General features: G+C 45.9%; 2 protein-coding genes across 2 annotated transcripts; one reads left to right on the plus strand and one right to left on the minus strand.

Annotated features, from left to right (window-relative positions):
• The first annotated feature begins 6,095 nt into the window (after nucleotides 1-6,095).
• On the plus strand, nucleotides 6,096-7,838 carry LOC109763393 (pentatricopeptide repeat-containing protein At2g17033). Its single transcript, XM_020322240.4, has 2 exons — nucleotides 6,096-6,437; nucleotides 6,522-7,838. The coding sequence occupies exons 1-2, from the start codon at nucleotides 6,162-6,164 to the stop codon at nucleotides 7,707-7,709; spliced, it is 1,464 nt and encodes a 487-aa protein (XP_020177829.1). The 5' UTR covers nucleotides 6,096-6,161; the 3' UTR covers nucleotides 7,710-7,838.
• Nucleotides 7,839-9,237: 1,399 nt separating this feature from the next.
• Nucleotides 9,238-12,899, minus strand: LOC120961950 (wall-associated receptor kinase 2-like). The gene is made up of 4 exons (XM_040393351.3): nucleotides 11,521-12,899; nucleotides 11,394-11,417; nucleotides 10,519-10,633; nucleotides 9,238-10,453 (listed from the first exon to the last, which is right to left on the minus strand). Exons 1-4 carry the CDS (start codon nucleotides 12,398-12,400, stop codon nucleotides 9,463-9,465), a joined length of 2,010 nt encoding a protein of 669 aa, XP_040249285.3. The 5' UTR covers nucleotides 12,401-12,899; the 3' UTR covers nucleotides 9,238-9,462.
• Between the last annotated feature and the right edge of the window lie 1,195 nt (nucleotides 12,900-14,094).

Raw genomic sequence — 14,094 nt, forward strand, 5'->3', positions numbered from 1 at the left:
GTTCATTGCAAAGTTCACAAGGATGGCGATAAATATTGAATCTTTCAGCACAAACATCTAGCCTTTCTTGCAACAATGTAGTTTCTAAATGCTTATGCCTCTTGCAATATCTACCTTCCCTATTTGGTGTGTACTTGCAAACCCAATGCACTCCACAAAAATTGACATGTTTATAGGAGACATTTTCATCATAACTAGTGCAATCATCATTAGTACTATGGATATTCAAAGAGTTCATACTAACAACATTGCAATCATGCTCATCATTCAAAGATTTAGTGCCAAACATTTTAATGCATTCTTATTCTAACACTTTGGCACAATTTTCCTTCCCATCATACTCACGAAATATATTAAAAAGATGAAGCGTATGAGGTAAACTCAATTCCATTTTTTTATAGTTTTCTTTTATAGACTAAACTGGTGATAAAACAATAAACTAAAATATTCGATTGCAAGATCTAAAGATATACCTTCAAGCACTCACCTCCCCGGCAACGGCGCCAGAAAAGAGCTTAGTTGACGGGCTGTGAGTGCCGCTTACCTAGCCTCCCCGGCAACGGCGCCAGAAAAGAGCTTGATGTCTACTACACAACCTTCTTCTTGTAGACGTTGTTGGGCCTCCAAGTGCAGAGGTTTGTAGGACAGTAGCAAATTTCCCTCAAGTGGATGACCTAAGGTTTATCAATCCGTGAGAGGCGTAGGATGAAGATGGTCTCTCTCAAACAACCCTGCAACCAAATAAAAAAGAGTCTCTTGTGTCCCCAACACATCCAATACAATGTTAAATTGTATAGGTGCACTAATTCGGCGAAGAGATGGTGATACAAGTGCAATATGGATGGTAGATATATGTTTTTGTAATCTGAAAATATAAAAACAGCAAGGTAACTAATGATAAAAGTGAGTAAAAACGATATTGCAATGCGTTGAAACAAGGCCTAGGGTTCATACTTTCACTAGTGTAAGTTCTCTCAACAATAATAACATAATTAGATCATATAACAATCCCTCAACATGCAACAAAGAGTCACTCCAAAGTCACTAATAGCGGAGAACAAATGAAGAGATTATTGTAGGGCACGGAACCACCTCAAAGTTATCCTTTCTGATCGATCTATTCAAGAGTCTGTAGTAAAATAACATGACGCTATTCTTTCCGTTCGATCTATCATAGAGTTCGTACTAGAATAACACCTTAAGATACAAATCAACCAAAACCCTAATGTCACCTCAAGTATCCGTGGGTATGATTATACGATATGCATCACACAATCTCAGATTCATCTATTCAACCAACACAAAGAACTTCAAAGAGTGCCCCAAAGTTTCTACCGGAGAGTCAAGACGAAAACGTGTGCCAACCCCTATGCATAAGTTCACGAGGTCACGGAACCCGCAAGTTGATCACCAAAACATACATCAAGTAGATCACGTGATATCTCATTGTCACCACAGATAAGCACATGCAAGACATACATCAAGTGTTCTCAAATCCTTAAAGACTCAATCCGATAAGATAACTTCAAAGGGAAAAATCAATCCATTACAAGAGAGTGGAGGGGGAGAAACATCATAAGATCCAACTACAATAGCAAAGCTCGCGATACATCAAGATCGTATCACCTCAAGAACACGAGAGAGAGAGATCAAACACATAGCTACTGGTACATACCCTCAGCCCCGAGGGTGAACTACTCCCTCCTCGTCATGGATATCACCGGGATGATGAAGATGGCCACCGGTGAGGGATCCCCCCTCCGGCAGGGCGCCGAAACAGGGTCCTGATTGGTTTTTGGTGGCTACAGAGGCTTGCGGCGGCGGAACTCCCGATCTATTCTGCTCCCCAAAGGTTTTAGGGTATATGGGAATATATAGGCGAAAGAAGTCGGTAAGGGAAGCCACGAACAGAAACTGGCATTGGGATCTGGGTCAATAGGTTAGTCCCAAAAGTAATATAAAAGTGCATAGTAAAGCCCATTAAACATCCAAGATGGATAATATAATAGCATGAATACTTCATAAATTATAGATACGTTGGAGACGTATCAGACACCGCGTGAGGCCACTCCTCCTGCTTCAAGTCCGGCACAGCGTGAGGCCACTCCTCCTGCTTCATGTCCGACACCGCGTGAGGCCACTCCTCCTGCTTCAAGTCCGGCACAGCGTCAGGCCACTCCTCCTGCTCCAACTCAGCCACGTCAGCTGTCTCCGCAGCCTCAGCAATCGGGGAAGAGAGCCGCCGCAGCTATGGTGCGTAGCGGTACGAGTCGAGGTAGTACAGGAGGTACAGGCGGAGGCAAGCGATATAAATATGGTCCAAGCCTCGCTCCTCTTCCTTAGAGGCCTTACGACATGACCGAGGAGCAAAACGAAGCCATAGTGAAGGCCCAAGTGGACGCCCATTTTGGACCGAAACCGGCACCGCCGCCAAGGGAGAAAGTGCCTGAGGAAAAGATTGACCACTTTATTCGTATGGCTAGACCACCAGCTCCCAAGCCTGTTGACTCAGACTATGAGCGCCAAATCAGGAAGGCACATCGAGCACGAGTACAGAAGGAGTCAAGGGAGCAGCTGGCAAAAAATGCGGGAAAACCGTTCCCCAGCTGGGAGAACAGACGGCGCAATCGATCCCCCCGCTTGTTGTGCCAACAACACATAAGAGTACCAGCGCCATATATGTATGTGGGCAAACCGTTCCCCAGCTGGGCAATCTGGTAATAACCGAGGAGCATATAATGCAGGCTGAAATGCTCGGTATGACTGTTGGACAACTCCTCGAGATCGAGCCCATGTCTCCGCTTAGAGAGGAGGAAATAAAACGGAAATATGTCCGCGGCGAACCTTTGATCGAGCCCGAGGAGGTCAAGAACCTCCCAACAAGAATGTATGAATTGCATCAATGGTACATGGAAATTTGCAAGACCCACAATCTAGAGTCCCTCATGGTGAAAGTCAAGGAAGAGGATTACTTCCATAAGCTAGCTCTGTTTATTGAGTATACAGAACTGTTTCAGTTATTCAATTATGACGCACTCGACAAATCTATCGTCAGTTGCTATTGTCTGTAAGTGATTTCTTTCTGTAATTTAAGTCTCAAGCTAGCTGTAGTGCTCTCGTTGATCATTACCTGTAATTATCCTCACTATATTCTTTTCTGTGGTATTATGCAGGATGAAGATGTCCGAAATGAGAAAAGTTGAACGCTATGGCATTGGGTTCATTGACCCAAATACCATTAATGAAGAGACATGGTCATATGAATATTATAAACAAGAAGTAGAGAATAACATGCTAGAGTTTTTGAAGCGCCTCAATACCAATGTAGATATATTACTTCCTTACAACTTCCAGTGAGTCACACTGTCTTGTACTACAAATTCTGTTTTTGTTACTTGCTAGATGTTAATAAGTGTATAGGGTTTAGGGTTAGTTGATGAGTGTTATGCACATGCCCGCTTAATTTATACATGCAAACGTGCGCATGCAGGTACCACTGGATCTTGGTAGACATTAAAGTTAAAGAAGGAAAAGTTGAAGTACTGGACTCCCTGCTTAAAAAACCTAAAAAGTACCCAATCGTGAAGGGGATAGTGAACATGTAATTTCAATCATTATATATATGTCCTGATATCAACTAATTAATAACTCCTTTATTCATTTTCTTTGCCGGCGGGCCGGCAGGGCTTGGCAAAAGTTCATCAAAGACGTTCCAGACCCGTTTAGAGAAAAATCTGTATTGGTTCTACGAGAAATTCTATTTATATATATATGCATAACGTGTACAATATGTAGTATCGTAAAATACCAGCAAACGGAAAAGAATTAAATGGAAAACACAAAATTAAAGGAAAAAGAAACCCAAAACCCAAAACCCAAAACCCAAAACCCAAAACCCCCCCCTAACCTTCCTTTTAGTACCGGTTGATGTTGCCAACAGGTACTAAAGGTCTCCCCGCCCCCCGCGCCGGCTCGTACCACGTGGTGGCCCTTTAGCGGCGGTTCGTGCATAACCGGTACTAAAGGGGGGACCTTTAGTCCCCACCCTTTAATGCCGGTTGCAGAACCGGCACTAAAGGCCCTTACGAACCGGTGTTGTAGCCCGGTTCTGCACTAGTGTATTAAGCCATCTCAGATGGTAGTTTACATGAGTCTATTTGAAATTAAACAGACAATAAAAACAATTCTGGATGTAAATACAATTTGAGTAGCTAGGTGTGTAGTGTTATTTTCAAATTAGTTATCACATATTTGTATTGACATTTTCATATTTGTTAGCTATATCCAAATGGTTTACATATTGATCACGCCTTCTTTTAATAGAAACTTCTTTAAAATATCGAAATGTCATAGCACACAACAAAATAGCTTTGTATGCGCAATATCAAAGGCCAATTGGCGAACGTGCCTACAAAATCATTGTGGTTTTATTGATACCCATTTTCACCTAACATCGGAATGACTCTTATGTTCTACATTTTGAATGAGAAAATACATATACCACATTTAGTGGTTGGTAACCAATCAAAACATTTAGTTGGATTAGGGCAACTCCAACGCATCGACGCATTTTGTCCGCACACGTTCTTTAGGTTGAAACAGACAGAAATTGCGGCCCAAGGCACCCACGTAAAATGGACGGTCGTCCATTTTTCATCTGCCCCTACCCATTTTCGACGCAAATTTGAGCCGGGTTTGCGGCGGCGCGGACACTGCATGGACGCGCGCAATGCCCGCCTTGTCCTCCCCCTGCCCCACCCATTGGTGGCACAACGCCCATTATCCCCTTCCCTCCACACCCAACACCTCCGGTCATGCCGCCATCGATGTCGCTTCCCACTTCCGGCCGCTTGGACGCTGCCGAGGCCGCCGCCCCGCATCCACACACTTCCACCACCTCCATGCCGCATCGGATGCCCGCTCTTGCCGGCGTTGTTGGCCTCTTTTCGATGCCATTGTAGCACCTCTACGACCATGCCACCCCCTCGCCTCCGCCGCCACCTACCTAGCTCCAAGCTTGCCGGCCTCGCTCCACGGCCGCCTCCACTTCAACAAGCTTGCTACCTGTAACGGGGAAAGACACGAGGCTCTTCACCGGCCGACTTATCCACCACATCCGTAAGGTGTTCGACGCTTTGCCCACAAGGTACCATAGATATTGGGGATGAGTTCATCCGAAGATTCATCATCGGTCGATGAGGATTTTGTGGTTGTGACTATTCTCGTCAGTGACCACATTGCTAGGCAGCGACCAAGGTTTAGGGGCTCGATCCCGAGCCATGCTCCGGTGTTGAATCGCAACAAAGAGAGCGGCCATTACATACTCTTAGCCGATTACTTTCAGTGCACGTCCCCACTCTTCAATCCCAAACTTTTTCGGCGCCGCTTCCGGATGGTGGGACATGTGTTTAACCGTATTTATTTTAATGTATTTGTAACAACTTAAATTTCATTTGGTTTGCAAATTATGATATTTTTATTTGGTTGTAAACTATTGATCATTGTGATGAAACTATGTGATTTAAACTTTTGGCAATATTAGATTGTATGCAAAAATTGTGTAAAACTATGGCTGCATACCGGCCACGCGAACGAAATGCTTCAGCCGGTTGGATGCACTGGCTAGCAAAATGTGGACGGGGCGGACGCCGCCCTTACCGTCGATTCAAACAGACAAAAAGCGCATCAAATCCGTGTTCGTTTGTGTCGGCGTGTTCGAGTTGCCCTTACTTTAGTGTGCCTTTTGCTTGCTCTCAAGGTACTAAACCTTCTATAATTAATAAACCTGCCTAAATAACAAATATAATTAATCATTTCATCAAATATTTTTGAAATCAATCTTTTTTCGTCTTTCAAAAGAAATTATTATGTCTTTTCTTAAATTGTTACACATTTCTATAATAAAATCCTCCAATAAAATCCTCATTGCTCCAATAAAACTGGAACCATTAAGGCTACATCTACAACTGAAAACAAACTATACAATATTAACAAGTACTGTATTGTTTTCAACTAAATTTGAAATGTGAACTAATTTTTTTAACATATTGTTATATCCCTGTTACATTATCTCCTTTTGAGCACTCTGGTATAAGCAGATAGATAAGGTACGTTCATCTGATAACTTGCACAGCCTAGCGCGCTCCTGCCCCCAAGCAGCAATGCCGGCGGTGGCGTCACTACCGCCACCGGCGCCGGGGCCGGCCGCATTGCGTCGCCGGAGGTTCTCCCCCGCGTCGGCGTCTCTGCGTCGCGCCGCATCCGGAGGGGGCTCGAGCTGGCGGAGCGAGCGGCGACTCATGTCGGAGCTGGAGCGCACGGTGACGGCCGGCGCCGCGGAGCGCGTCATCCGCGGTTACGTCGGAACCAAGTCGGAGCGCGCCGCCCTCGCCGCGCTCTCCCGCCTCCTCATGGACTCCGACCCCCTCGCCGTCCCCGTGAGCCCCCGCGCACCCCTCCTTCTCTCCAACCCCTCTCCCTCTCCCTGACCTCGCTGGCGAAATTCTGAATGTTTGCCGCAGTTCTACGAAGCGGTGACCCAGGCCCGGTGGTTCAAGTGGAGCTCGATCCACGCCGCAGCCGTCGCCGCCTTGCTCGAGGCCAACGGCGCCGAGGAGGAATCCAGATCCCTCATCGCCGACTCCGCCGCGCGCCTCGAGTCCGGCGCCGATCTGGCCCTCTTCTACTGCGACCTCATGGCGGCCTTCTCCTCGCGCGGGCTGAAGCGCCGGGCCATGGATTTCTACGCGCAGCTCCGGGCGATGCCGACGCCGCTCGCCGGGGGCGGCAAGACCTACATGGCCATGATTAAATCCCTGTGCATGATGGGCCTCGCCGCGGAGGCCGAGGAGGCGCTCCGGGTGATGCTGTCTCTGGGGTACCAGCCCGATGCGTTTCAGTTCGGATTGGTGGCGAAATGCTATGGGAAGGCAGGTCAATTGGCTGAGATGGAGAGGGTGATTGCGTCCATGTCTGACGCCGGCATCCGCCTGGGCACCGGTGCGGCGAACATTGTCCTCTCGTGCTACAGCGCTTGCCGTGAGCACGGAAAGATGCTAGCGTGGCTGAAGAAGATGCGAAAATTGCGTGTCACGCCAACCACGAAAGGTTACAATTTCGTGCTTAACTCATGCCCGACGGTGGTGTCGATGGCTCGCGAATTGGACCCTTCGCTCCCGCTGTCGGCGGCGCAGTTGGTGAGGAAGCTCAAGTCTGCATCACCATGGCCGGCAGAAGCTGAGGTGGTGCAGGAGCTTCTGGCAGCCTCGTCAGTGTTGACCAAGGCGATGGTTTGGTCAGAAACTGAGGTGAAGCTGAACCTACATGGGTTCAGTATAACTTCAGCCTATGTGCTGATGCTGCAGTGGGTGGACGCACTGAAAGTGGACCGTACATTGCCATTGGAAGTGTCTGTGGTGTGCGGTGTCGGGAAGCACAGCGATGTCCGGGGCGAGCCCAAAGTGCGGGAGCTGGCACAAGAGGTTCTGAGCAGGACGGGGAGCCCTCTGCGGCTGTCCGCAAGGAACAAAGGCCGGCTCGTGGCGAAGCGAGACAGGGTGAAACATTGGCTGGCCACTGAGTGGACTTCCATGGTGCCTGAGGAGAGCACGGATCAGTCAACCAATTCAAGTGATCAGCAACAATGTTTGCCCAATCTTTTAAGAAAACTCGGGCAGTTTTTTTCCTCATTTGTGCCAGTTTCCAGATGAATGGCAAGCTGTTTATTGTAGAGTAGGAGGTTCCGAATAGGCATAATCTCTTCCTTATGGTGTAGACTGATACAAGATGGGTGTTGTGTGAATGCTGGAAAAAATATTCATCTCTTTTCGAATGGTGAACTAGGGTCTTAAAGCACGAAAGTAACTAGGCCTCTGACTGCGTATTAGACTTGTCCCTCGAGTCCTCGGCAGCTCCCTTAAGGTAATTCCACTGCCCTGCTGACATTTTTTCAACTTGTAGCTTATGTTTAACCGCTGCTTTGATGTGCCTTACTTTATGGTGAAATTGCAGAAACCTATTGAAAATGTGAAGTTTAATTGTTCCTAATAACCTCAGCTGTGTTTTTCTAGTCCTGCATAAGAACATCTATTGGATCTCGGGTATGTGCATCCTAGTACTGACATAGCTGCCTGCATCTTACCCAAAATAATCGAAGCTGATACTATTGTTTCTTGAACCGTAACAAATCTTTGTTAGTGTATAACTGCTTATTATCTTCTTGGAGTCAAGCCAGTGCCTCTATTCCTCCGAATTTGTTTTGTTTGTTTAGCCAATAAATACCGTTTTATATATTACGTGTTAGGTTTACTGTTGGAGATATTGTTACATGTGCTTTTGTTTACTTTTGAATATTTGCTGAGGTAGGTCTAATTTGTGTGTCAGATGATTTTTCTTGAAGTTCAGCAGCGAACTGTTTCTTTTAAAGTTGAAGGTGTCCATGGCTCCCTGCATTGAGATTCAGCGTGGGAAGTGTCCTGGGATGATACGATCAGTATCTTACAAAATCAACCAGGTAACACTTAGCAGCTGCATTTCTTCAGTTATTTATCTTTTTCGTGTTTTAAGAATTTTCTGTTGAAACTTGAAACTGTCGGTGTCTGCATACTTAAGGTATGTTTTCGCTGGAAATAAGTGCACCTTTTCTCGAAATTTAGTAGTGCTAAAAGGGGCATAATGCTATGCAGTTGTGGGGAGTTGAAGTTACTTTTATTTTCAGGTTGTAGATGAAAAACTTATTCAACAGGATTACAATAATAACCGGATGTCTTTTTTTGCTTAAAGGTGTAAAGATAATGGACAGTTCCTCCTGTTGAGATGAAACGACATAGATGAAGCTATGGATGTTTATGAAGGAAGATTCTTGTGGAGCCCTGAGTTAGCTCCAACCTTTCAGGTAAGATGAATTTTTTTAGTGTTCCCAATTGTGCAATTTGTTACTGGAACTGAAGCCATTTGCTATCAAACCTTTTGCTCACCAGCCATATATGGCATCTTTGGTCGGTCGAAAATATAATGTTAATTTGATTCAGATCAACAAGTAGATGAAAAAAATCCTCAGGGCCGGGTAATGGGTCCTCACAACTATTAGTTATGATCTCTTTAAGCGTTCTTTGGATAAACACTTATGGAAATTTCATGTTTCAAATGGTATTTTAAGGGAATAAAATGTGGCTTCACTGGGACTCACTCCGTGAAACCAACGATCACACAACTTAGATATGTAGAAAAACTACCGCCATGAGAACAAGGTGAGAGGCATCTTTATCCTAGATGCATACAAATTGAGTACAATGAGCTTACAAAGCTGACCATAAGCTTACACTGAATACGAAAAATTATAAAAAGGGAAGAAATAAAGTTGAAAATCAGAGAAAAAGGTTTGGAAACACCTTTTTCACTAAGGTAGTAGGTTGCACATAAATCTCCGATATTTAACCATGTCCAAATCACGTGTAAGCAGAACTACCGTGGATATCTTGCAGACAACACATATTCTTCTTCCATACTATACTGCCTGCTAGTCAATCCCGGTCCACATGCTAACTGAGAATTTGCTGCAATATCACCATCCGCCTCGAATTCCTTAGGGGATTGAGCAACTTCCAACCGCAATTCCACCTGTCTCATGGTTGGCCTTTCCTCGCCTCTTAATTTTACACATGCTACCGCAATTGCAGCGATTTCATCAATTCTGTCGCCACCCTCGCTCAGAAGTTGTGGATCTAATATCTCTGACAAATTACCTCCGGCAAATAAGATAGCAAAATGTGCCACAAGACCATTGCCTTCGGGAGCCATATAGGTAAATGGCTTCTTTCTAGTCATCAACTCTATAAGCATAACACCAAAGCTATAAACATCACTCTTCTCCGTGAGGCGCCATGTGTGCATGTACATCGGGTCCAGATATCCTAGTGTACCTTGCACATTTGTTGTTAGACCTGATCTGTCCAATGGAATGTACCTTGAAGCTCCAAAATCCGCTACCTTTGCTGTTAGAGTATCATCCAAAAGGATGTTAGCAGGCTTGACATCTCTATGGATGATAGGTACTAAAGCCGTTGAGTGAAGATGGGCAAGAGATTTTGCAGTTTCTGTTGCTATCCGTAGCCTATCATCCCATGATAGTGATCTTGGTCCTTGGACATGAAGATGATCATAGAGTGTTCCATTGGATATGAACTCATAGACCAACAATGGCACTTCTGTTTCAAGGCAACAACCATATAGTTTTACTACATTCCTATGGTTGATTTGTGATAGGATAGCAACCTCATTAATAAATTCGTCAATCTCCCTTCGAACAACCATCTTTGGTTTCTTGATGGCTACAACATGGAGGTCTGACAAAATCCCTTCATATACAGTACCATGCCCGCCACCACCGAGTTCACGAGCTTTATCAAAATTGTTTGTTGCCTTCTCTAGCTCTTCAATGTTATGATCATCCTCTCTGCAATATCAGCTCTTTGAGATACCAATTGTTGCAACAATTGCCCTCGGTTTTGCTCGAAATACCTCTGTTTCAACATTTGTGCCCTTTGATGCTTCAGTTTGTAGGAAATAAAGTATGCAAGGAGGACCAGAAGTATGAGGCCTGCCCCACTACCAACTCCGATAATGATGCTGGAACCTGGAAAAACAATACAAATTATCATTGTTTCTCCAGATAAATACCATGCGTAAATTTGTCACAAAAAGTGTTTTCATAATGTGTGGTTTTATTAGGTATTATAAATATACTCAAACGGAAAAGGTTGGTTGTGTTTTGAAGGCCATGTTCATAATTGTGTGGTTTGGTCCGTCAAATTGATTGCTTGATGTTTATTTTTTCTGAAATTGTTAACATACTTTTAATTTGAATCGTTAACTGTCATCTACTTTTGATACTCCCTCCGTTCGTAAATTGATGACATTTTTGATATTGATACAGTCTCCGATATGTATCTTTGATTTCTATTTTTGTAATTATATGGTAGTAGAAAGTTATGAATCTTATATTATATTAATATGCATGACTAATAATGTTGGTGACCATGCAAAATCAATTTATAATTTTGTAATCAATGTCACTCTTTTTACTGCATGCTTTCTAGGAAGCCATGTTATATATAGTAGACACGTGTAAGAAAGTATATTTTGCACATGTTTTTGTGATAAATAAATCTAACAATGAGAGGTAGTTGATAAAAATGAATAGTTTTCATATTAATAGTCTTATAAGATACAAAAGCTTGAACCCATGTTTTCTATACCCTCCACTGAGACTAGTAGAAGCCTTTGGTATGGATGAAAAACATTGGCAGCACATGAATACATGAGAAGGGGTGATCAAAATTGAGCACTAGCAATAATCAGATAATACCGCCGAATTTGCAGCATTTGTTGCTCACCTTTGATGAATTTGGCACGGCCACCTGGAGACAAAAAAAGAAGTTAATGACGTGTACGTAGTACTAATGATAGTACGTAATTGACCTCTATGTATGTGCAGTTAACGATCGATGGAATTGAACGAACCTTTGCATCCGTTGGGGACGTATGGGTTGCCTCCGTCGTCGTCGTTGCAGTGGCAGGTATAGCCTCTGTTCCCAAGTTTGCACTGGCTGTGCTTGCTCTTGCAGAGGTCGCCGTCCGGACGTGAGCTCACTTTGGGTGATAAGCCATTATGCAGGACTTCCCACCTAAGAAGAATGGGAACCTCCATAGCAGCTGCCGAAGTCAGTTCCCGATCTTTCCGCATCAGTTTGCCGGCGACACTCTTCTGGTCAAACCATCCTTCCTCTGCGATAAACACGAAGGCTGGCAATGGTATCAAGTCTTCAGCGACGTAGGCGTCCAACCATTTGAAAAGCAGCTCCTTGGGCATTCCATCAATGGATTCGGTGATACGCGCCTGGCAGCACCCCATGCCGTAGCAGTATTTGCCGCTACCAAAGGTGATGTGGGTGTCGTTGTGGGAGCAGAAGGAGGCGCATCCGCTGATGATGGCTGGGTCACCGTGCCCAAATAGCATCGCCTGCGTGTTGCACCCCGTGACCACGAGCTCGTTGCTGGTGGACAAGGAGTAAGGTTCCTCTCCGTAGAAAAGAAATGGGTTACCGATCAAGGGCCAGTACCAAGGCGTTGCCGACGTTGAATTGTCGCCACGTCTTATGAGGGCGTTGGTTCGGACAATGCGCACCGTGGAGTTGGCAAGGGAGATATTGACGACTCGGAGGTCGGGGTTGCCCAGGAGCAGCAGTGGAGGGTCATGGTCTCTGTTGCATGTGAGGTTGAACCCTGGCCAGTAGCACTCGGATGGGCCAATGCCGAACGGGTACGGCACCTCCACGTCCCCGCACCATGTGGCACAAGTACCTTCCAAAGAGTGGCAACATATATCATTTTGTTGAAACATAAGTTATATTGCGTGGAGAAACAGAAATTAAGTAAGCTAACCTGTAACGGTCGCAGAAGCGTTAACGCACCCACCGAATATGGAGTAGTTGCCGGTGGTTCCTGGCGGGCACCGGCACATGAAGGATCCTTCCGTGTTTCTACATTCACCATAGCAACTATTTTCTTCCTGTGACCACCGCGTGCACTCGTTGTAATCTGATATTCAATCAAGAAGGGCAATGTTTGGAGGCAGTCAACATGGTGAAAAGTGGAGATACAAACAGATTAAAATACGCCTTTCTTGTTAGAGAGATTAAAGATAGTATGACCGAACGTAGTTCTTGTATTACTCATATATTCGACGAGGTTGTAATAATTTTAGTCATGTTTTGGCAAACTTTGGGAGGACTCAAGGCTGAACTGTTGTATGGCTTGGGTCGGGACCGAAGGTCGTTTTGGACTCTGTTAAGCGTGACTGTACCTGTGATTTGATTGAGTAATACAAGAATTCTTCCAAAGAAAAAGAAGGGCAATGTTTGTAATAGGCAGGCCGGTGCAACGCTCGGCCGATCGCTATCTCCACGTCACTGCATTACCTCCGAGCAATGCTAGACGTACGGGCGTCGTACGGAGGATTTACAGGCTCATTGGCTGTGATTGGTTGGAATTTGATTAAGGGGGACGGCCCCACCCTGAAAATCAGGGGGAGCAATTAGATTAGGCCACGTTGTCATCCTGTAAAGCTTTGTATGAATCATCCTGTACGTGTAGTATTATTGATTACGTCCTCCCACCCATCGTAACAGACCCGTGCGCCATGCACCGCTGTTTCTCCTTTTCTTATCCCCTTGTGAGCGTTCTTGTCCATTCATTTCCCGCCTCCTCTCTTCTTCCCCATGGATCCCAAATCAGTTCTCACCCGCCTCGCGCAAGGCAGGGGGAGGACATGGCCTGCACCTTCTCCATGCTCACGGCTTCGACGACCTTCTCCATGCTCGGGGGCGGCACTGCTAACTGCTGTGTGGCGGCGGCCTTGGGGCGGCGTGGCGGAGCAGGTGCTGGAGACGGGGGCGTCCACTAGTGCTAGAGAAGGTGTCCAGCGATGCTGCAACCGGCCGGGCATGGCGCCGCCCACCCTGGGCACGGCGATCACGCAGGGCAAGGGGTGCTGCAACCGTGGAGTGCAGATACTGGATTCATGGTGCTCAGATGATGAAACCATCGGTGGAAGATGCTGGAAGACGCAACTGCCAGTGGTGACCACACCGGCGGGTGCTAGAAGCAGGCATCAGCGGTGCTACAACCAGCCACGAAAATTGCTGGAACTGGCGGAGCCCGATGCTACGTCGAGGCGGCAATTTTTTGGTGCGGCGAAGTTTTTGCTGGAACCGGGCATCAATGGTGCTACAACCAGCCACGGAATTCGCTGGAACCGGCTTTATCGATGATAGCCATGGCGTTTCTCTATCTTTTGTTACAACTGTAGGGTTCAAAGCTGCAACCCGTGTTGCGCGGAGCTGAAAAGATGCAGCGAAGGTGAACAGGGGAGGTGACCACGGCGAACGGGCGCCAACATTGACAAGGGAGCTGAGCTGCAAGAGGGGGGCAACGGCAGAGCTGCATATGGCCGACGGCGGAGCTGCATCTGCTGCCACGGGAGTTATAGCTTTTTTTTCAGGAGAGCTCGTGCCCTAAGGTGATGCGGTCATTGGG

Source organism: Aegilops tauschii, chromosome 6, assembly GCF_002575655.3.
Source record: "Aegilops tauschii subsp. strangulata cultivar AL8/78 chromosome 6, Aet v6.0, whole genome shotgun sequence".
Classification (NCBI taxonomy): domain Eukaryota; kingdom Viridiplantae; phylum Streptophyta; class Magnoliopsida; order Poales; family Poaceae; genus Aegilops; species Aegilops tauschii.